This window comes from Aythya fuligula, chromosome 21 (assembly GCF_009819795.1).
Source record: "Aythya fuligula isolate bAytFul2 chromosome 21, bAytFul2.pri, whole genome shotgun sequence".
In the NCBI taxonomy this organism is placed as follows: Eukaryota; Metazoa; Chordata; class Aves; order Anseriformes; family Anatidae; genus Aythya; species Aythya fuligula.
This window is the reverse complement of record NC_045579.1, coordinates 7,737,532-7,759,586: the sequence shown is the minus strand read 5'-3', so window position 1 is coordinate 7,759,586 and position 22,055 is coordinate 7,737,532. Positions and strand designations below refer to the sequence as shown.

The window sequence follows — 22,055 nt, the reverse complement described above, 5'->3', positions numbered from 1 at the left end:
TTCTCCACCTTAGATCACATCATTGTCTCAGCTGCTACGTAGCATCTTAGAACCTGCTCTGTGTTGCTTTGCTATCAAGAGCGCTTTTTCTTTATTTTTTGCAATGACAAGAAAGGAATTGCATAAATATTTTTATTTTACTTTTTTTGTAGATGTGTCTGGTTTAGATTAGTCCTTCCCACACTTAGCTGACCATCTGCAGTAGTAAAAACTGTCAATAGTCCATGAATGTTTGGGTCGCTTGTTCAAGGTTTTTTTGTTTCCTTGTTATTTTGTGTTTTGTTTTTATTTTTTAGCAAACGTGGTATGATACTAAGTAAATTTTGAGATCCAAACCAGAGCATTAAGTAGAGATTGAATATGGGAAAACCGTGTTAACAAACATTATTTCCACTACCAGTGTTTGTGTTTTATTGAGCAATAACCACAGCAGAGCTGCTATTTAATGTGCACTCCTCTAACAACAAGCCAGTCCCTTCCTCAAAGAACTTGCAGTTTTGTATGTAAGTTACTGACATCAGTTCAGGGATCAGTGGATGGAATTCTATGGTCTGGGTTATTAAAGAGATCACACTTGACCGTTCTGGCCCTTCACATATAAATCCTCAATATGGAAACACTTAGATGTGCTAAATGTTGTTTGTGTGATTTGACTGTGACCAGAGGGCACAGAGTTACATAATATAAAGCAAGCAAGGTATGTGACCTGATGTTACTTGACATCAGCCAAGCTGTGTGGACTGTTAACGTTTCCCAATTGCAAAGTAAAATCTGTGCATTTAAAGGAAGGCTGCTTAAGCTACAGCATTTTATTTTAGAGTTGTTTCAAACCAGGGATATGCATGTGCTCACTGGGATCGTGTGGCTGTGTCTTTTCAAATGAACTGTATGTGAATATGGAAAATAGGAACAGAGGTTACTGAGATATATATATTTTAATAAGGAACCTGGTTTTTTTTCTCCCCTGATTTGGCAGAGAGGGGAAGGAAGGGAAGAGATTTTGACAAAATTTCCTCTCTAACAGAACAACTGTGAAAAGGAAGTAAAGAAATACAGCTTTTCCCTATTACTGCAGGAGTGTCTCTTCAGATTCCTTCCACTTAGTTGTCTAAGGAATATGAGCATTGATGATTACATTTTCAGGAACTCTTAAGTGACTTGGGTGCTTCTCAAAACATAATCCCTTTTTTAGTAATATGTTCTTGTCCATCTGTAGTGGGCTTCTTTGAAAGCCTCATACAGAAATCTAAAATATTCGGTGATCAAATTTCTTTCTTTTTTTAATTTTTTTTTAATTTTTCCCAGTATGTGCTTTGAGGTTTTAGGAGAATACCAGGGCAACAGGGGGAAGGAAGAAGTTTGCCAATTCCTGTCACTTGAAATTAATCCAAAACAGCAGAACCCTTCCTATGCCTAACTTACTAGCATTGGGCTTTTCATAGGCTCTGAGTAGCGTGACATACGGAACCATTTCCCATTGTCAGTGCCAGCTCCCCTGCTAGCCCCCTAAGTTACTAAACAAATATTGTGATATGCTTGAAATTTGATTAAATCCATCTGACTTCTCACGCATGGACTCAGCAAACCTTTAAAATTGTGCAATAGTCACTTGGCCTGGATGCTGATGGTCCGGTGACAAGCACTGTTGCACAAACAGCGTGCTTTCCCCATCCGCCCGCTCCTTTAGTGCCCTGGGCCAAGGCACCAAGGAAACCACTAAGAGCAGCCTAACACGGCTGCATTTCATAATTCACATTCTGCTGATGGGAAGTGCCAAAAGGGTGAGGCAGGAAAGTATAGTCTCGTCTGTCCTCTTTATGGCAACAGCATTACAGTTTCCAGTGTTTCGCCTTGTCAGTGCACCTTAGTCTTTATAGGTGACCTAGCCTGGATGGGAAGAAGGGGAGCTTATCAGTATGACCAGCTCTGGACTCCTCCAGGTCCCCCCAGTTTGGCCACGTTGTGAGCGGTGGATGCTTACGTACGTGTATGCCTTCAACAGCCAAGGTGCCTTCATCCCTTTTAAGACTCCCGACTAATGAAGTACCGGCTGTTCAGCGGCCGTCACTTGTTCAGCTTCGTGTCACTTGGAAAAACTGCTGCTGAAAAGAAAAGACCTAGTATGCTCTTGGCATTTCCTGGCAATACAGATTGTTTTGTCTGTAGCACTGGGAAGCGGGTTTGGTGCTAGCTTCCTTTCCCTGTTCTGGTGGAGTTCTTTGCTCCTCAGTGTTTTCTGCTCTGGGGCTCGGTAAGCAGGTGGCCAAACAAACAAGTAAATGCACAAGTGTTTGGTCCTGAAGCAGTGCTGCCAGTGGAAGCTTTGTCATTACTTTCAGTGGAGGAAGAGTTTTACCTGAGTGAAAAAGAGCTGGAAAAGAGAAGACAAAGCTCTTCTGGATACTTATTTATTTATTTATTTATTTAATAGTCATCAAGTCTGATCCTGGTTGGGCCATAAAGCTTTTGGGCTCATGCTGGGGTCCTCCAGCCTGGTCTTACTCGAAGTGAACATGGGCTGTCAGTTCCTGGGAAGCAGGTGTTGTTATATTTATGCCTCGTCTGACATAGGAACGTGCTGTAAACGTGCGTCTCTTCTGTGGGGTCTCCAATTTGTCTCATTTCAGTGGTACGGCTTTGTGCTGCACTGATGTCTACCAGGCTCCAGTGACGACAGACATCTTTTGGCCATTTTATTTGCACCCAGTGTAAATGTAGGCTTTATACCAAATTCTGTGTGGCAGGTGGGAACAAACTCATATTATGTTACTAAAGTTTTCTTCCATGGTAGTAAAAATTGGTTTTTATTTTCTATAGCAAAAGAAGTGGACTTAAATCTGTCCATTTATGGATTCCACTGAGTGCTCTGGTTGGTCAGAAATTCTTAGGATCCTACAAAAATGTGTGAATATTTGTTTCCCTTCCCTCCCTCAGCACTAATTTATCCTGTTATGTGCACCTGCCTTCCCTACATTAACTGGATTTTTCCTCTGTTCTGTCCCATTATTCTACATGCACACTCTCCCTGTCTAGTTAAGAACTGAAAGGACAAGCAAGTTAAAGGTAATTGTCAACTGAGTGTCACTGATTCGAGCACCTTGTTGCCTGTACTCCTGGTTTTTATTTGCTTCCTGCCTTAAAATGATCTGCTCCAATACTCCTGAGGTTGTGGTCTGCCCCGGTGCATCGCTGGTTCTTGCTGCATGTTCATGTTGTGGTTTGGAGATGTGGGAGCAGTCTTTTTGGCATGATTGCTTGGTTTGTGCGATACAGGGTAGAAACACTGCAGGTGGAGTGGTTTTTTTTCAGGTAATTGGTGGATGTAGTGAGTCTTCAGGGTTGTGCTGTTGGCTTGGTGTTCACGAAGCATGCTTGTGTGTGTGAAAAAGAAACTGCAAGGTTTTAGGAAAACAAAGTCACTGTGTCATGTTTTTGGTTGGTTGGTTTGGCTTGGTTTTAAAAGCAAATTGACCACATTGCATTGTACATACACAGATCGTTTTACTACTAAGCTGCTTCGGAAGTCCTATGGTGCTTCTCTTTTGAGTAATCAGTTGTTGGAATCACATCTATTGGTCAGGCAATGATGTTCTGATTATTATATATAGTTTGATTATGATCGGAGGTACTGTCATGTTTGAGTGCTGCGGAGAAGGAAAAGAGCAATTCAGCTGTTGCTAGATGGTGGAGGACGAAAAGTTGTATTCTAAGAGGGGATACAAGGGCAAAAAGAAATGGATGGATACAGTTATGCTTTGAATAAGACAACAAAAAATAGTGTGTTGCTAGCATGCATGGACTGAGATTTTTCAAAAGCAACAGGCTTTTGGGGCAGCTCAAACTGAATGAATAGAAATTTTTGCTGCCTTTAGCTAGGCATTTGAAATCTTAAGTTATTTTTAAAAATCATTATTACTATATGCAACTGCTACCTTAAATACAAAAGGATACCACATAAAGAATAGATCTGCAACTAAACTGGCATTCATAATGGTTAATTAACCATGCGTCTGTTTTTCTTCTTTCTTTCTTTTTCCTCTCTTTCATGTCTCCAATTAGATGTCTGCCATTTCTCAATGCAGAGGTCGGTCACTTCTTTATGCAGCCTAGAAACTATCACTGAAGAGCCTGTTGTTGCCAATGAAAACCATCATGCCAGCCTCTTCTTCCCCCTGCCCATTACTTACAGTGATTCTGAAGAAGGGTCCGTGTCTGATCATTCCACTGAGTTTCAGTCCAAAGGAAGCAATGCATCCAACCAGCCTCAAGAAGTTCTTCTCACTAGAGAACAAAGACCAAATCTGGCTGCGGAAGACCATGTGCAGGCAGCCACAAGAGCAGTTGACACAATTATATCCGTCCAAGAAGATGAGAGGACAAGCATGGTAGGACCTCTCAAAGAGGAAAATGGTTGGACACAGGCATGCCGTGAAGCCGAAGATCAGCGTAGTTTGGCAGTGTGTCCTCAAAAAGCCCGGCCAGTAGTGGCAGCAGGTAAGGCTACTGGTCAACCTGTAGAAAACTGCCAGAAGCAAAATGGCCAGACAGTTCAGGTACTAACAGACTTGAAAAACACCACTGAATTAAAAGGCCAAAAACTTGGTGCAGCAGCCATCCTGCAGCAAAACAATGTGATTAACGGTACACAGACAACTTTGCCTCCAGATGTTTTCCAGAAAGCCCAGGCTGTACAGGCTCTACCTTCTCAGACGAGCTCTTACGTGTTAGTAAGGAAGTCAAAGAGTGAAGGGATGAAGATGTTGGACTCCTCAGCTTTAATAAAAAACCCAAGTAGCATATCTCCAGCAGCAGAAGTATACTTTGATGCCACAGTTAACGACCGGATCTGGAGCAAGCTAGATTGCAGCAGTCATCGTGACAGCATGTCTTCCTCCTCCAGCATGTCCTCCAATGACACTGTGATAGATCTCTCTCTGCCCAATCTAGCTCGCAAAAGCCTCCCAGATCTTGGCATCCGTCATGAGAATTTTGAGCCCCTTGCAGCTAGAAGGGGGATGCGCCCACGTTCTGCTACAACATCAGGTAACGAAATGCCAATGGTGAGCAAGAGCAAATCCAATCCTAACCTGAGGTCTGACCAGCTGCCGGCAGATGAGCTCTGCCCCCGTTCTCTTGCCAGGAGTCCTCAAGATGCATTCTCATCCATTCCTAGGAGGCACACCTGGAGCAGGCTGTACATCGAAAGTCTCAGGCAATCTTCTAACAAATCCAAAGCCCAGGATATGGTTGGGAACAACCAGGCAAAATCCAAGAGTCTTGGAGACCTTACCTCGGATGATATCGTGTGCACTTTTGAAAGCAAATACCGTAGCATCAGCAGGAGTTTTGTCACTCGATCGATGCGGGAGCAGCGCCGCTCTTCAGGCCTGAGATCCTCAGTCAAATCCCAGGATGAACTGACTGAGCAGCTAAAGAAGCTGACGGCCTTTCAGCAGGAAAATGATATCACTTCCCCCATCAGTCTTGATCCAACGGAATCTGAAGAGGAAGGGGAGAGCCTGGGACTCCTGCGCAGGTCCTCCTCTCGCAGCCAGAGCAGGGTGCGGTACATCGCCAACAGGGCCAAGCAGGCTCAGGAGAGGCAGCGGCTGCAAAGCCTTGGCCAGCTGGGTGGGAGCCCCATTGAGGAGAGGGGGAATCCAGAGGGAGCCTGCAGCGTTGCTAAAGCAGTTTGCATGGATATAGCTTCTCCTACCGTGTTTACAACCCAGCCTAAGAACCAAATCGATTATAACACTGACACAGAAGTCTTCTTTATGCTGAAACTGTAATTCTGATGAGCACTGAGTAAGGTGATGTTTACATTTCTGTCAAAACAAAACAGGGACCTGAGGGGCACAAAATGTCCTCATACAGCTTAGTGCTTCCTGGCCCTCCCTTGATGGTAAAGGTACTTTAGACCACGACTCCAAAAGAATAGCTGAGTGCTAAATTTGTCATCAGTCTGTGGAATTAGAACAAATGAGTTTAATTAGAGACTTACATTTTTACAGTCTTAATGACCTGACCTCGCTTTTGTATTACACTTTCTCCAGCCTCAAATCTGGCCTCCTTTGTGTGTGAGCATTGCTTGGCACTTGCAGTTTGCTCTGTGCAAAACTCATATTCTGTGCTAATTTCAGTAATTGCTTTGTATAACAGCTAAACATCAACGTGATGTCCATGACTGCTAAGTTAAATGTTGCTCTTACAAGTTAGGGATCCATGAAAGGAGGCTGGATTTAAAATCACGTCCCTTGTTTTGTTTCTTTGAAGAGTTTGAGGCATCTGGGAAGTGGTCAAAATTGCAGTGGAATTGTTTCCTTATTAATGTAGTAGATAAAGCCTATCTTCCATCACGGACTTGATTATTTCAGTGAAAATCCATATTTCCTCACTCTTTGAAGAATTCTCACCATGTTCCAAAGCAATGCTTTTTTTTTTTTTTTTTTAATCAAGCTTGTTTATGTATATATAAATATATATATACACATCTGTGTGTATGTAGGTATGTATGTCTGCCTATACATGTACACATGCACACGCTTAAACTGAACTGTGACTGTTCCTTGTCTCAAAGCATAATCTTAGGGAACGAGACAAGAGGAGGGAATTAGAAAAAACAGACAGGAAATATCTTCTGACACTAATTCAGAAATGGCTAAAAAGCACACTAATCTTTCCTTGAAAACAGAACCATTCCTTCTTTATGGTATTTTAACAATGCTGCTGTACATAGCACTTTTTGGATGAATTTTACTACTTCTGTATTGCACTGCCATGCAAAATTTTCAATGATATGTTTTAAAAAAAGATATATTTAATTTTTTTAGATGAACATATTTAGAGTTATATAGCAAGCTGACGAGAATAATAATTTTTCCCCCCATTTTTTTTACGTTTTATTTTAGGGTATGTCCCCCTATTCTAACCTTCCCCTTCCTTCCCACTCCCCCGCTCCAAAAAAAGTCATTTATTATAGATGTGCATTTTATCAGTGATGGAGAAGAATGTTTACTGAGATGCATTTTAAAGAGAAACAGAGATTTAATTTTATTTTCAGGCTGCATAGAGTCCCTATTATTGAGAAGATATTTTGCTTTTGTTTGTAATGATTCTTCTGTGTATATTGCAAAACGGAAAAAATTGTTTGTAAAACCACCTTATACTACTAAAATAAACATATTTAATCTTCCAGCTGCTGACTATTTAGCTGTAACATAATGCTTTTTTTTTTTTTAATGCTGTCCAGAATTTGTGGTATGCAAACATGGTTAATTCTACTTGTTTTGCTTTAAAAATTCCTTAGCGGTTGATGTTTAATTTTACTCTTTTTCAGAGCAGTAACCATTTCAGGTCCTGCTAAAATTTTCTCAGGTCCAGCAAAGCACCTGCAAGTACTGGTACAGTGGCGTTCTGCTGTGGGACACACAGCACGTGGCTTGTGTGGGAGCAGTGTCTGGCAGCCAGTAATGGCTGTGTAGATGAAAATTCTGGCAAGACTCACGTAGTTGGTAGTCAGACAGACAATCCAAGGACCTGATCTATTCTGTCACAGCCAAGGCAGTGAATGTTGTACAGAACAATACAAAGATAAACTCTATGGTTTTCCACGTAAGATAGATAGTCTTATTTCATTACTGAGGTTGTTCAAGTCTGACTGAAAATACTGCAGCAAAAATTTTCTCTTTGCTGATCTCATTCAAAAATCTCTTCTCTTCCTATTCCAGCAAAGTACACAGTGAAAATGTGCATTACTTAGTTCATGCTCTCTCCTGGAAAGGTCTTGGGTTTACTTGTAGGTTGCAGGGCTAGAAAGGAGTTCCTGGTTCTAATTTTATCATCATTTGGTTACAAGCATTTCAATTCTGAGATATCAAAATGTGAGGCTAACTGTAGGTAATGATTTCATCTTGATATGGAGGTGAGGGCTGGGAGGGGTTAAAGTCTGTGATTAAATCTTTTTAAATGATCTTCAGTGTGCTTTGTCTAAACATGTTCCCTCAGCTTTCCATCCTGGCTCTGATCTTTATTGCTTGTCTTCATAATTTGGAGGAGAGGCCCTTGAGGTTTGTGTAACAAAGGTTTGGAACATGCACTGAAGTAACCCTACAATATCTTTGCAGCCTCTGAAGAAAAAAAGGTAAATCAACAGCAGAATGTGTGATCTGCCAAGATTAGTCTTGCATTGTATCTTAACACAAAGCGAATTTCATTAACATTCTTGAGACGGAAAGTCAGCCTGTAATACTTCAGATTTGAGCTGAAGAGCTGCAGGGAGTTGCTGCTTTTTTATCTTTAAAGCACACAAGTACATGCAAATTGACAGCTTTAGAAAGTTAACATTTAAAAAGCCTATTTGTGTCTTTTCGAAGACCAAGTTGCACTTTTTTTTAGAGCTTTTATCGATTAAGCAATACTTGTTAAATTAATGCACCTCACGGAAGGCAGCATCATGCAGCAATTCAAAACATCTTCCTTTGTTCACATTTTTAAAAAGCTGTGCTTGGATTTAATTTACTAGGGCACATGTGAATTTTGTCCTGCCTGCAAATTCATAGTAACTGCCTTGACAAGTTGTTTTGTTGCACTACATAAGACCATTAATGATGTATCCATTTACTTGTCTGAGTGGAAGGTATTTCATGGCACCAACACCGCGGGAGTTTACTGTGCAGTTTTGCTCTTCATCTGTTCTTCTTCAGGGAAGAGGGAACACTCTCAGATCTGCTCAGCAGGCAGGGCACTGTCTAAAAAGGTAAGGAAAGCGATAAAGATTCAGCAACAGCGGAGGGAGTCTGGAGTCAAGGCTCTTGGCAGCACTGATTTTCTTTCCTTTTAGGACTACCTCTCTGCTCTTATTCTCTGGACAGTCTTCTCCACCATTCATATGATGATCAAGATGAAAAAGCAGATTCTCCATCTCCCTCGTGAAACTGCAGGTAGATTCAGCGTAGATCCAGATGAAACCACAGCAGGTTGTGCATGCCAGCTGCTCAGCTGGCAGCATTTGCTTTGCAGTAATCACTGCTTGCCATGAAGAAGGTGCAAATATTTACTACAGTCACACACCTTAATACAGCAGGGTCGAGAATTCATCCAAGATGGAGGCCAGAAGCACTTGCAAATGCTGCACAGTCACTGGTATTTGTTCTCCCTTCAGGATGTCATGCAACAACAAAAGCCTGGCAGCAGGTGTGAAGGAATTCAGAAAGGCAGGTGAAAACAGTATTCTTCAAGAAGGTCAGTAACTGAGTAAAAAGCTACTGAGATGTTTAAAAATGTCATTTGCTCTGAAGAATAATTAGCACAGTGATAATTTAACCAATAAGTTTGTTTATATTTTTGTTGCTGTTGTGTTTACAAATGGAAAGATTCATGCTGAATCTGATATCACAATCAGGTTTTTAAGTACATAGATCTTTTAGGATTTGGAGTGGATTTTTCTTGTTGCCCTGCTCCACCCACTGCCAAATAAATGAAAACTCCAAAGCCTTGAGCTAAATCTCTGTCCAGAGAAAGCCTGTTTTTTATCTTTTTCTGCTGGTTTGTAGAGTAACAGCAAGTATCTTCCCTTGTCCAGAGCTCATCCTGTGATGTCTCAACTTCCTGCCCTGTGTTTTCAGCTCATTACAGTGTAAGATTAGGAGTCCTAAGTTTCCGAATGACAAACACTACATGGTTGGCCTTGCGATTTATGGTCCGTATTTCTCCAACTTAGTGTGTAAGAACACTGATGTTGAATGTTTGTGTCTTTAAAAACTCATTTTGTCAGAGCTGAGATGCTTTCAGCTGCTTGGAGTTGAGTTTATTAGTGGCTTAGCCCTCATTAGCTGCCGGCTGTGACAAATCACATACCATAATGTGCATCTTACTAAAGCCTAGAAAAATATTCATGAGAAGCAGCTGGGAACCTCAGCTTATCTGCTTTTTGCTCACCTCCCTCCCTATGCAGCCCTTTGCCAGAATCTCTAGGGTGAAGCTATCACACAGAAAAGTGAAAAACAACTGACGTGCTGGCCACCAAAGGTAGTACCTGGCAGTGCAGCTGTAAGCAGCCCAAAGCATCTAAGGTGAATGGATCTTACAAGATTCTTTTTGGTTTGGCTGAATAGAGAGCATGTAGTTACTGTTTATAACCTACATGAGCATCTTGCCATGTTGTGAGGATGACTTGCACCAGCTGGTGTCTGACGTGCATTAAAAGTAAGCTCCCCTTAACTGCAGCGAGCTGTGAGTCAAGCCCTTTCACTCCGTTAAGGCAGACATCACCAAATGCAGTATTATAAGCACTTTTTATGGAAAGGTAAGTGGTTTTCATTGTGGCAGAAGACAAGCTGTGGTGACATTTAATGATTGATTTGCTTAGTGGCATATCTAAGAGAAGCTTAGGGAAGAAGGCACAAGCAGCTGGAGTGTTTTCCATCTTGGACAGCGATTAAAGTCAAGTGGGAAGTAATTTTTTGTTTCTTACTCAAGTGTGGACATGTTCCAACTCCCCTGCAGGATGGGTTGTAATAATTTACTCTCTTCTGAATTCCTGTGAAAGCCCTCCTTTGTAATTGCAGTGCTTTGGTGTGTGTATTTATAAATGACCTGGCCCAGTAGAAGTGGCTGCTTGGCAGGGCTGTCCTGTAGCTCATGTCTGACATGGAATGATTAACTGGAAGGGTGAAGGGAACAGGAATTTCACTTCTTTGCCTGTGTCTTAAATGGTTATGTGCAAGCCAGGTTTACCTTGAAGCTCAGGCTTTTCCTCAGTGCTCTGGGCATTGGGAGAAAAAACATGGAGCAGATCTGAGAGGGTTTTGGTGTTATACCCAAGTCCTGCAGCTGATCTGAGACACTCAGCATGAAGAAAGCTTTAAGCCTGCAGGACCAGTAGACAGGAGATGGGCACAGCTGAAAGGGCACAGTTCAGTAGAAAAAAGGCTTTTACAGGACCGAGCAGTAGCGGTCAGCTTTTCTGACCCTTGATGTGGCATCGAGCTGCTGGACTAAACTGCTTCCAAACATCCCCCTCCTCTTTCCCCAGCCCCAGGTCCCCCGGGAGCCTGCGGTGCCAGCTGTCAGTGGGCATCCTGCAGGAGCCCCCCCCGGCTCCTCCCTCGGGGCTTATAACAGCCCAGCGCTGCCACGCCGCCTGCTCCAGCAGTCCCACGGTGCCTGCTGCTCATCGGTGTTCCTGCTGGTGCCCAGCCAGCCAAGCCAAGCTGGGAGAGGCTTGAAGGAGTTGCTGTAAGTGAGATGCTGCCTTCACTCGCTGCTCTGCTTGTTCCAGCCTGCCTGCAGCAGGCTGTCTCCTTCCTAGCTGGTGGCTGCCCAGCTTTTCCATGCTGCTAATGCCTTCCTCCAGTACTGCATGCAGAAGGATGGCAGAGGAGTAGGTGGTGTCTCTTTTTTGTTTAGTTCTTGAAAGGCTGAAAAGCTTCTGAGGAGTGAGAGCTGCTTCTAGCAAAGTAGCATCTTAAATCCTTAGTTTGATTTGCTGTCAAACTTGAGAAAGTTTTGTAGTACCTCGCCAGGTAGATGTGGTAAGTGGATGCTGCAGTTTAGTTTAAGCAGTAGCTAAAGAACTCGTCACAGGCTGGAGGTGCTGAAGCCCTCTGTGCTCCCATTATTCTCTCTGTAACTGATTACTGATTCTGTTTATTCTTAAATCATTCCAGTACTACATTAAAGGAAGTATATTTGCCTTTGCAAAAATGCTTTTTTTTCTTCACATATTTAGACTGTGTTTGTTCTTAGACAGTAGCCAGTGTGTTAACAACTCTTTCATTTTTATTATTTTATTACCAGCTCTGAATACTGAACAGCTTTTTCTTTACTTATTGAAGGAAGCTGCCTGAAGTATAGATCACTTTATAGCGTATACACAATTGCAAGGAAAATTAGCAAAAATTTAGAGGTTAAATCTAAAGCTTTAAGAAGAGAAACCAGAGAAAAAATTCCTTAGTGGCTCAACCAGAATATCTCTGCTGCTTTCTCCTCTCTGTGCCTTGGTGGCTGATTGGACTGTCCATGTGCTGCCCTCCCAACAGCTAAGAGTATCTAGCATTTTGTCTGTATTCTATAATTACTTTCAGAAAATTTAGGTCGCTCCCTAACTTGAATGTCAGTCCTCTCCTTTGATCCTTTAACACTAATCCCATTTTGAAGTATTTTTAACAATAACAAAAAGAGGCAGCATTTAAATTTAACACAAATAATCTTCTGTGTAAATTTTATTCACTTCTTATTCTTCGTATGAAAGTGAAAAATGTAGAGAGAATGAATGAGAAAAACCACTGAGCCTTTGTAATGTCAGGAGTTTTCACAGGTGTGCAGGTTTGGGGAAAAATTCATAAAAGTTGATGAGATAAAATTAACTGAAGCAACCTTTCTCTCTTTGAGCACATCAGTCAGAAGCAGGTAATACCACACTGTAGCACCTTTTTCACCTGCATAGTCTCCTAAATGGTGATTTTTCCTAGTACTTTTTCAGTGTGTCTTTTGTAGTTTCTGTGACAATGGTATCCTGACCCTTGGTTGTCACTGTGATTACAAATAGTCAAAAATATAGCAGAAGCTTGAGATGGAGTATAACATGGCACTGGCTTTCTTTCATAATTCTGTTGCTGTTTTGCCATGACACATGTACAGTTATTTCAAGTCATGCAGAAATTTTGTTGCAGCGTTTAAAATGAAAAACAATTGGGACTCTTCCAAATGTGGTGCAGACAATCCAAGACAAACTGATTTAACTCAGCTTTGAGGAACCATAAAACCAGCCTTAACTACTTGTCTTTCATCTCGAGCAGGAATTTCCTCTAGACAGTGACTATTTCTGCTCCAATGGACAAAGGACAACACTTCGTGTTCTTTGTGCTTACAACCATGCTGCTCCTGAGAGAATCAAGCCACGCAGGTGAGAATATTTGGCCAACAATGCTGGCTGCGTCCAAATCTGATTTTTTTTGTTCTTCACAGTCTGATAATTCTCTCGTTCTTTGACGACTAGTGCTAGATGAAGCCCGTATCTTAATCTATATGCAAAAAGGGAAATATGGGTGGAGGACACAAAGGCACGGGTGTTAGCCTGGACAGGAAGGACAGGGTAGAAAATCGGGGTGAGGCAGTTCTTAACAGTGCTACAAGCCATTTCTCATGAAGTCAGGCAGAGTCATCTCCCATCAGAAGGCTGTTCATGCTCAGAATAGAAGGGGTAAGGGCAAGGCTGATTTTTGCAGCCGCAGTAGCTTCCTGCCTTCAGGGCAGTAGTTTCAAGCCTTTAGGGGACAAGATTTGGAGGGATGAGTCCCTTTTATTTGCGTTGTGTTTTTGTAGATCCTCACAACGAGGACCTGGCTGCTGAGAAGTGTCACTGCCATGAACTTTGGGTTAGCACTTGGGTTAGTGCTGTGACTTGATTACTTATGGTCCTTTCAGGAGCCCTTACAATGGGGCTTTGAACAGCTGCGTCCAGTGCCACTGTGGGGGAGCTGAAGCCCTCAGTACAGGCTGTTTTCTTCCAAGAAACCCTAGCAGGTCTTCAAAAGGGAGCCTCAAATGGCTTTTACTGGCTCTAATGAGTTTCTGAAGGGAGACAAGAAAACTCCTTTGTGAAGATTTCCAGCTCCCGTGGAGAACTGTAGTGGAGAGGGAAAAAGCAGTTTTTGTTTTAACAATAATGTAGAGTTCAGCACAAGACAAGAAAATGCAAAACCAGAGAATGAATAATACATAATGAATGAATATGTTGTTATATTTAATGAAAAACTCACAGCTTTTGCTTGGAAGAGCAAGAACACCCTCAGTTTTTTGTTTTCTCTTGAGGGATTTTTGGCCTTTGTACTGTGTGTTCTTTGATTGCGAGGAGCAATGTGCACATTCCAGAAAAACATCCTGGGCAATTAATAAGCCATATAGTGGCTGTGGTTTTAATTCTGCATCACAATTATTACAGCGTTCTTCTGAGTGTTATGAGAAAGGAGGCTGTGGATCAAATAATTTAACAGGATTTATTAAAAGGGCAGAGAGCAGAACCAGAAACTCAGCTAACCCCATTAGTGATACTTCTACAGGTGGATTTTTACCAAATAGGAAAGTATCAGAGCCTTTGTTTTACAAATGGGAAACAGAGGCACGAGAAGAAGTAACATAAAACAGGTCAATGGCAGATCTGACAACAGGCAGGGTGTTGTTCACTGCAGGCTGCACTGTCTCTCATCACGTTTAAACTCTCAGCTGTATTTACTTCCCTTACTGCATAGGATGCAGAGAAGAGGCAAAACAGGGCAGACTTGCAGACCCTTCTCTAGTGCAGTACCTGTTGGTTCCTGGTTTTGGTCCTGATCCTTGTGGAGGTTTGAATTTTCACAGGAAGGAAAGAGTCGGAGTGCTTCTAATTCTGGGGGGAATGCAAGAGGACGAGCTGGAGAAGGGTTTCTACCCCTGTAGTTGCAAGACAGTCTGCTTTGACAGGAAGAACCTCTCGTTATTAGGGGAAGAGAAGAATTAGAAACCCCAGTGCCTTGGAGTGTAATGCTGATGAGCTTCTGCTTTTCCTTAGGGTTACAGGCAGAGTTTTGCAGGAATTAGGGAGGAATCTTAGCTGTGTGAAGTAGCAGAACTGCTGGCTTTTCGACTTGTCTAGAGGGCAGTTCTGAAAAATCCGTCCTTCAAAGTGTGAAGACCAGAATAATAAAGTTACAGTCAGAATCCTCTGAAGCCTGAGTCTGGTGGTGTACATTTCTGCTTCTGTTTGCTTCACACTAACACTGTGCTGTGAAAGAGGAAACAAACCTGGCAAAATTGGTGTGAGTCAGCTGTGCTGTGAGCTTCTGAGCTAAGGGTAGTCGTTCTGTGTAAGTGCAACATGAAATGAGTTTATGAAACTTCACTCTTAAGGAACCATAAAATATAAATGCTGCAAGGAGTTATTTTGTTGTTTTTCAGGAGCGATGAGGAATGATGCTGCTGCGAATAAGGTACGTCCAATTCACTGGTGCAGAGCTATGAGTGAAGTTGTTTGTGAGAAAGTGTGTTAAATGCAGAAGTAGATGTGACAGTGTGCAAGGCTTTTCATCTGTGATGGGCAGGCAGCTTTCCTGGCAAAAGCTTTAGCTGTTTTGAAGTGGTACTGATCAGAAAGCACCTTGAGTTGTGTAAGGTTGGGAGATGCACTCCTGAATTGTGTGCCTGTGCAGAGGCGAAGTTTTGTCTCCTTTCCTCAACATCTCAGGTTTCCTACTGTTCTGTCTCCTGCAATTGCTCTCTAATGAGGCCTTAATTGGCTGCTAGCTGTTTTGTCAGCAACATAAATTGATCTATCTTTCAGAAGACTGTATGCACCGTGTATCTGAAGAATTGCGACAGCATCTAAAGTGATGTTTTATTTGCACAAAGTACACTGATAACATGCAGTAAAGCAAAACATTTGTGATTTATTAATTACTGTCATGGAACAGCAATTCCTGAAGAAGGTAGAGTAGTGGTGAGGTGACCTGCTGCAGCTCAGGGGAGCAGATTTCTAGCTGATTTAACTCACACACACACAGTAATGTAAACCCTAGCTAAGTGGGGCCAGTTCTGGGAAATCCAATTAATTCTTCACTTTTATTTGTAGGACACTGACTTGAGGGGACCAGAAGAGAATCTTCCAACTTTGACTGTCACAACAATCCTGGTAAGGCAGTTACGTGATACTTACAGTGGCTGGGAGGTAGCTGGAATTATATCATTATTAGATATATTATACATATCACACATTTGCCCAAATTAAAAACATGTTATTAAAAAATGGGGGGAAAAAAAGGAAAAAAAAAAAGGAAAGATTCATTGACACAGTCAGGATCATTCAGAAGAAGCAACACCAGCAGATTTTCTGATTCTGCTGCCAGACACTAGCACGTAACTCTCAACTGATGGGCCAAAGGTAATGTATTTGGGTGTTAAGCCTGTGAAGAGGGCATCACTTGTTTATGTAGTACATGTGCTGTGCAAAATGCAGCTGCCCTTCCTGGAGCTGTATTCTTTTACTAGCAGCGGCACATGACTCCTGTGAGTATCTTTCAAGACTGGAAATGTTTTCCTCCTGATAACGTGGACAGGGGTCTTTGTGGAAAGGTGTTTTTTTTTTTTTTTTGGGGGGGGGGGGGGGGGCGGGAAGGGTTAATTCATAGTCAATTGCATGCTGCAGACTGGTGGCATGTAATTGTGTGCATTTCCCTCTCTATGCAGGAAGATCCCTACGTCATGGTGAGAAGGGCGGAGCTGGAGGGATACTGCATTGACCTGCTGAAAGCTCTTGCTTCAATGCTTCACTTCAGCTACAAGGTGAAGGTGGTGGGAGATGGGAAGTACGGCGCTGTCTCTTCCAATGGAAACTGGACAGGGATGATTGGAGAGATTTTGAGACAGGTAATTTTCATCGTATGTTTGTGAAAACTGCAGCTGTAACAGGAAAGAGACCAAAGGGCTGGGCTGGCACAGCTCTTAATTAGAATTTCCTTGGGGACTGAGCAACCTGGGAGTTGTTCTGCCTGTTGTGTAGAACTGATGGACAGAAAGACTTGTAGCTGGTTTTGTCCTACAGATACGGACACTACAAAACAAGGAGACAATGGCCATAGTAGAAATCATTGTAACAAGGCACTCCTGCTGCAGTTCTTGTCTTGTTTCAGAGACTGCCCAGTGCCTTTGTAATCTGAGAGGCTGCACGAGACATCGTAGCTCTGTAATGAAACAAAGGCTTTAAGGAAAAGGTACCTTGTACTTAAGCTCTAGGCCAAACCTGTCTCTTCTGAAATGTAACCCCTCAGACTATCCAAATAGCTGCTTGAACCTGCTTTTTATCCATGGGGTACCACTCCCTCCAGCCAGCATTCTGCCAGCTGTTGGGAACACTTGAATCGAATTCTCTTTGCTCCTCTGAACTCAGTAACATGTCCTGTCAGCCATGTAGGTGCTGCAGCCAGAAAAAGTAAGGAACGTGCCTTCTGTTTTTTGTAAACAAACCCACTGTAGTTCATGGTGCACAGCCTCAGCTTGTTTGGATCGTAGGAAACCAGAGGCCCCAGACACCAGCCAGCTCCCCACTATGAACAGTGCAAAATGGAAAGCTGTCCTCTGGAGCTCGGTCAAAGCCCACAGCTGTCCAGTGAGACAGAGAAGCTGTTTGCCATGTAGATATCTGCCCACTCAGCCTGGGAAGTGTTCTATTTGAGTGCAGAAATCATCAGGTAGGTTGGATAGTTGATAGTATTTTTTTCATCTTACAGGAAGCAGACATTGCAGTGGCTCCCCTAACAGTCACATCAGCCAGAGAAGAGGTGGTCTCCTTCACCACGCCATTCCTGCAGACTGGGATTGGAATCTTGCTTCGAAAGGACACCATGTCGCAGGAGATGTCTTTCTTCCACTTCCTGGCACCTTTCAGTAAGGAGACCTGGACAGGTCTCCTATTTGCTTATATTCTGACGTGCTTCTGCCTCTTTCTTGTTGCCAGGTATAAACACGTGTCACAGGTTTTGCTCAAAAGTTGACTGTTTTCCCAGCTATGAGGAGATCTCGGTTTTAGAGAAAGTACAAGTTGCTAAAAGCCTGTGTGTTTGTACTTCAGCTTTTCTTCCTCACTTTTTTCGAACTTGTTTTTTACTGTGACCACGTTCGTACGTGCAGTTCTCTCTCCTGGTGTTTTTATGCACTCAGTCCTGCACTGACTTTGGAAGGAATTCTTCCCCTCCCTCCTCTTCTGAGGAGATTCAGCTTTCTCCCACCTTTCTTGATTATGCTGCGCTAAGGCTCTCTGCTGCTGGAGTCTTGAACAGAAGCTCTGGTGCTGCTTTTCAAGTTCTATGTGTAGTCTTTTATAGATAAGCATTCCTTCCAAGGAGCGGCCTTCTTCTTACACTAAAGAACAGAGCCAGTGTTGCCTCTTAGGTGGGCCAGGGAGACTAGATGCAGTGGTTCAAGAAGGGACCTGGCAAACCTGTAAGAGGAGCCTCCTGAGCTTTTACTGTTGTGAAATACTTGAGGCACTGAGCAGGAACACCTTTCTCTGTACTGGTTAAACTGGACCACAAGTGAAGAAGGACCTACCATGGAAGGAAAAGGCATTTCTGGGCTAGCTGCGCTGCTGCATGTCATGCTACAGGGTTATTTTTTCCTGACTGTCTGGTTTTATCCCATCATTTCCCAACAGGCTGAGCCCCTGTGAATGGAACGAGCCCAAGAATGAAGAGAATCACTTCACCTTCTTAAACAGTCTCTGGTTTGGAGCAGGAGCGCTCGCGCTGCAAGGTGAGCTGAGAGGACTGCAGCAGAGGAGCCCTGGGAGCAGAATATTTTTGTAAGCTGCTTGCTTATCCAGCCCTCATCTGTCTGTAACACCGGGTGCTGGATGGCTGGGTGCTGCTGAGGGGAAGGACATTGCAGCAGGGACACTCAGCAGTACTCAAACTCTCAGCTGCAGTTTGAGACTTGTTGGAGTTGTACAGGTGGCTGGCTGCAGCTGAGGACTGCTTTTTCCTGCTGTAACGCTTATTCTGGGGAAAGTCAAGCTAACCTTCGCCCTGATGCTGTAGAGTGGAGGCTTTTTATTGCCTCTGGCCACTAATGCTGCTTCAGCTCTCTGCGCAGTGTGTGGTGTTGGTGCTGTTCAGCCACTGAGGGCTTTTCAGGCCTGTGCATTTCCTAGGTAGCTGCAGGGCAAGTTTTGCAGTTTGGCCTTTATTTAAAAAGAAGTCTTGTGCCGGCTTTAACACAAGCTGTCTCTCTCACTGTACATCACCTCCCTTGCTTTTTATCGGCTCCTCTGGTCGCGCAGGTGTCACCCCTCGGCCCAAAGCTCTTTCTGTGCGGGTCATTGCCGCCATCTGGTGGCTCTTCACCATAGCCTTGCTGGCTGCCTACATCGCCAATTTCACCGCGCTCCTGAGCTCTGGCAGCGAGCAGCTCCCAATCCAGACTTTTGAAGATCTTGTGAAGCAAAGAAAGCTCGAGTTTGGGACGTTGGACGGCTCCTCCACCTTCTACTACTTCAAGGTGCAGAGAATCTGATTGCACACATACACACGTGCCTTAGGGCTGCTAAGCTGGGGCTGAGGTGCCTGTAAAAGCTATTTTTGAGGGGTGGTGGTGGGAAATAATTAATCCCTGTAAGATTTGAGAGGAAATCTGTGCCAGCTAGATGATAATTTTCATTACAGAGATGGCCCAAAAGGGGGAATGATTTATGTGCTCTTATTCTCCAAATTGTTTCACAATCTTTGCATATTTATCCAGAAGTGCTGCACATTTGTTTTACTCTTCAGTCTAACACTTGTTTTTTTGGGCTGCAGAACTCCAAGAATCCCATCCATCAGATGATCTATGAGTATATGGACAAGAGACGAGACCACGTTTTAGTCAAAACCTACCAGGAAGCAGTTCAACGCGTGATGGACTCGAACTACGCCTTCATTGGTGAATCAATCTCTCAAGACCTTGCAGCTGCCAGGCACTGCAATTTGATCAGAGCCCCTGAAGTTATCGGAGCCAGAGGATTTGGCATTGCCACAGCCCAGGGTTAGTCACAGTGCACCACTTCTGTCCCACTTCTCCACTTGGATTTCATGGGTTTGAAATAGCAGACTGAGAGCAAACAGCCTGGCACAGCTAAGTCCTGAAACTCAGGAGCATTGGTTCCTTTATTTACTTAGTTTTTAAGCCTTGGGCCCGGGAATGATGCAGAGCTCCTAAAGAAATTTTTCTTGTGAGCTTGATTGCTTGTATTTGTTAAAGGACCTTCACTCCATTACTATTCTGCAAGTGCATACAACAGGAATCATTGCTATCTAAAAAAGCACTCAGCTTAGTCTGTGGTGTTCTGCAGAATGACCATTTGGTAGCTGGGAATCAGCACCCAGCTAACACTGCTTGGTAGGGTAGCACCAGGCTGCTTTAAAATGTTATAATATTCATGATCTGTCTTATACTTTTTCATTCCACTGCTGCTAGCATCCCCATGGACTAAGAAGCTCTCCATTGCGGTCCTCAAACTGCGTGAGTCAGGTGACCTTGACTACTTGCGGAACAAGTGGTGGGAGACCAGCTGCCTTCACAAAAGCAGAGAGCGATGGAGTCCTCTCCAGCCCCAAGCCCTCGGTGGACTCTTCCTTACTCTTGCAATTGGCCTTGCACTGGGAGTGATTGCAGCTGTGGTGGAGCTGTCGAATAAGAGCAGACACGCTGCTGGACACGTCAAGGTAGATGATGGTCATCTCCTGTCCTCCCTCCTTGGATCCCTGCTGTTTAGCACAGACAAGTTAGGTACCGTTCTGCCCCACTGGGCAGAATACCAGCTTCCTTAACATCATGATCTTGCTTTGTCTAAGGAAAGGAATGTAATGGGATCAAGGAGACTGCTAAGTATTCACTCTTTACATCTTTGAAACGTTGTAGCTTGGACTGTGTGATAGGCAGGTAGCCAAAACAGTATAAAAATAATAAAATGAAGCCTAAAATATTAAGTAGAAATATTTACTGTAATGCAGCGAAACTGCATTGCAACACTCTGAGTGTGTACAGAGGACAGTAAATCACCAATAACAAGTTTATTCTCAAGTATGGCTATTTTCAAGTCATTTGACAAGTAGGAACCCACATGTAAGTAAAACTGCACTGGTATCTGAATGTGCATTGTGGTGTTCTTGTTCTCCATCCATTGGAATGGATGGGTAGCACACATTTTAAAAGTGGATTTTATGATGCAGAAGAACTCACCCCCTTGTTTTCTCCCCTTTTGTTTTTCAGAAGTCTTGTTGCTCCATTTTCACAGAAGAAATGTGCACTCGTCTACGTATAAAAGAAAATACAAGACAAAGCCAGGAGACTTCAGGAAGAGCTAATGCTTAAAAAATTGTTAAGGAATGGGTGTGTATTAGGGTTCTACCATATGTATTTCATAGGAACTACATCACTGTAGAAACGTATTTTTCTGCAAGTCTAGAGTGTTAGTTTCCTAATCATAAACACACAGCACTTCTGGATTGGTGGTGGAGCTGGATTCAAAAGAAAACTAAGCAGCTGGGAGAAATTTAAATTGATGAAGGATGGAGTGCAACTGTTAAAAATTAAGGAAGGTTAAGATGGGGGAATCACACCTATATTTAGTTTAGAAGTTTACTATGTAAGTGCATAAATGCCTATAGGAGTAAGGGAGTTAGGATAGGTTAACGTGATGCCTCTGTTTACTAATTACAGTATGAGGAACAATCTTGAAAATTAAAGCTCTCACCTGATTGTTCTAATCACAAACAACTGCTTCTTAAATATTTTAGTTACAGACTACTCTTCCTCTCTTCTAGGCAGATGATGGTCACTGTGAAGGTAATTTCTGAATCAGAAAGGACAGTACTGTTGCATAATCCCCCAAAATGCAGGACTTTACTGCATTCTCTGCAGTAGCCTAAAATCCAAGAAAGGGGATGATGCAATTAAGGAACTAGATTTAAGAAATGTCTGTTTCCCATCAGATGTTTCCTAGGTTGTCTTAGTTAACCTGATCAGGAAGTATTTAGGAATAACAATTAAAATTCACCAGCATGAAATTTGGTAATCAGTCAATTAAAGGAAGTACAAACTCACTAAGCAAGGGCAAGTGAGTAATGGGTATTTTACATTATTCTCTTGCTGTCAAAGAAAAACAGTTGAACTTCATGGGGAAGTTATTTCAGTTGCGTATTTAACAGTTTCCTAATTAAGATGGTTTTCTTTTCAGAGGTGGAATGACTGATGCATGCACATGCTGGTTTGTAAATTCATGGTTAAATGACTGCATTTATGTACTGCACATCTGATGGGGTGGGAGGGAGCAAATTCACTTACTTGGAAGTGTTTTTTTAACTGTGCTGCATGAACAAAGAGACAAATTCACATCAGCTCCAGCATTAAATAACCGAAGAAAGCAGACACTAATCTGCCTTGTGATGGGGAAATAGCTGGGTGTTCCTGAATAAAGCATTACAGAGTCACTTGAAGCATAGTGTAGACTCTAAACTTCTGATAGCTGCCCAGAATTTAGTATAGGTGCA

General features: G+C 42.9%; 2 protein-coding genes across 10 annotated transcripts in view; both read left to right on the top strand.

The window, feature by feature from the left end:
* The window catches only part of PLCH2 (phospholipase C eta 2), an 80,463-nt gene extending 73,266 nt beyond the window's left edge, over window positions 1–7,197 (top strand). For 4 of the 5 annotated variants that reach the window (XM_032201350.1, XM_032201348.1, XM_032201351.1 and 1 more), the window contains one exon: window positions 4,060–7,197. In XM_032201350.1, coding sequence (XP_032057241.1) covers window positions 4,060–5,792 — 1,733 coding nt within the window. In that variant the 3' untranslated portion in view covers window positions 5,793–7,197. Of the gene's footprint in view, window positions 1–3,033; window positions 3,064–4,059 lie in introns of all 5 variants that reach the window. The other variant, XM_032201353.1, reaches the window with a different exon arrangement.
* A 727-nt stretch (window positions 7,198–7,924) lies between these two features.
* Window positions 7,925–22,055, top strand: part of LOC116497548 (probable glutamate receptor) — a 14,776-nt gene continuing 645 nt past the window's right edge. The window contains exons 1-12 of one of the 5 annotated variants that reach the window (XM_032201356.1): window positions 7,926–8,758; window positions 8,843–11,238; window positions 12,801–12,907; window positions 14,938–14,969; window positions 15,608–15,667; window positions 16,222–16,401; window positions 17,262–17,488; window positions 18,185–18,282; window positions 18,809–19,026; window positions 19,323–19,548; window positions 19,981–20,228; window positions 20,776–21,436. In XM_032201356.1, coding sequence (XP_032057247.1) covers window positions 12,835–12,907; window positions 14,938–14,969; window positions 15,608–15,667; window positions 16,222–16,401; window positions 17,262–17,488; window positions 18,185–18,282; window positions 18,809–19,026; window positions 19,323–19,548; window positions 19,981–20,228; window positions 20,776–20,877 — 1,464 coding nt within the window. In that variant the 5' untranslated portion in view covers window positions 7,926–8,758; window positions 8,843–11,238; window positions 12,801–12,834 and the 3' untranslated portion in view covers window positions 20,878–21,436. Of the gene's footprint in view, window positions 11,239–11,297; window positions 11,384–12,800; window positions 12,908–14,937; window positions 14,970–15,607; window positions 15,668–16,221; window positions 16,402–17,261; window positions 17,489–18,184; window positions 18,283–18,808; window positions 19,027–19,322; window positions 19,549–19,980; window positions 20,229–20,775; window positions 21,437–22,055 lie in introns of those variants that run through there. The other 4 variants (XM_032201357.1, XM_032201360.1, XM_032201355.1 and 1 more) reach the window with 4 other exon arrangements.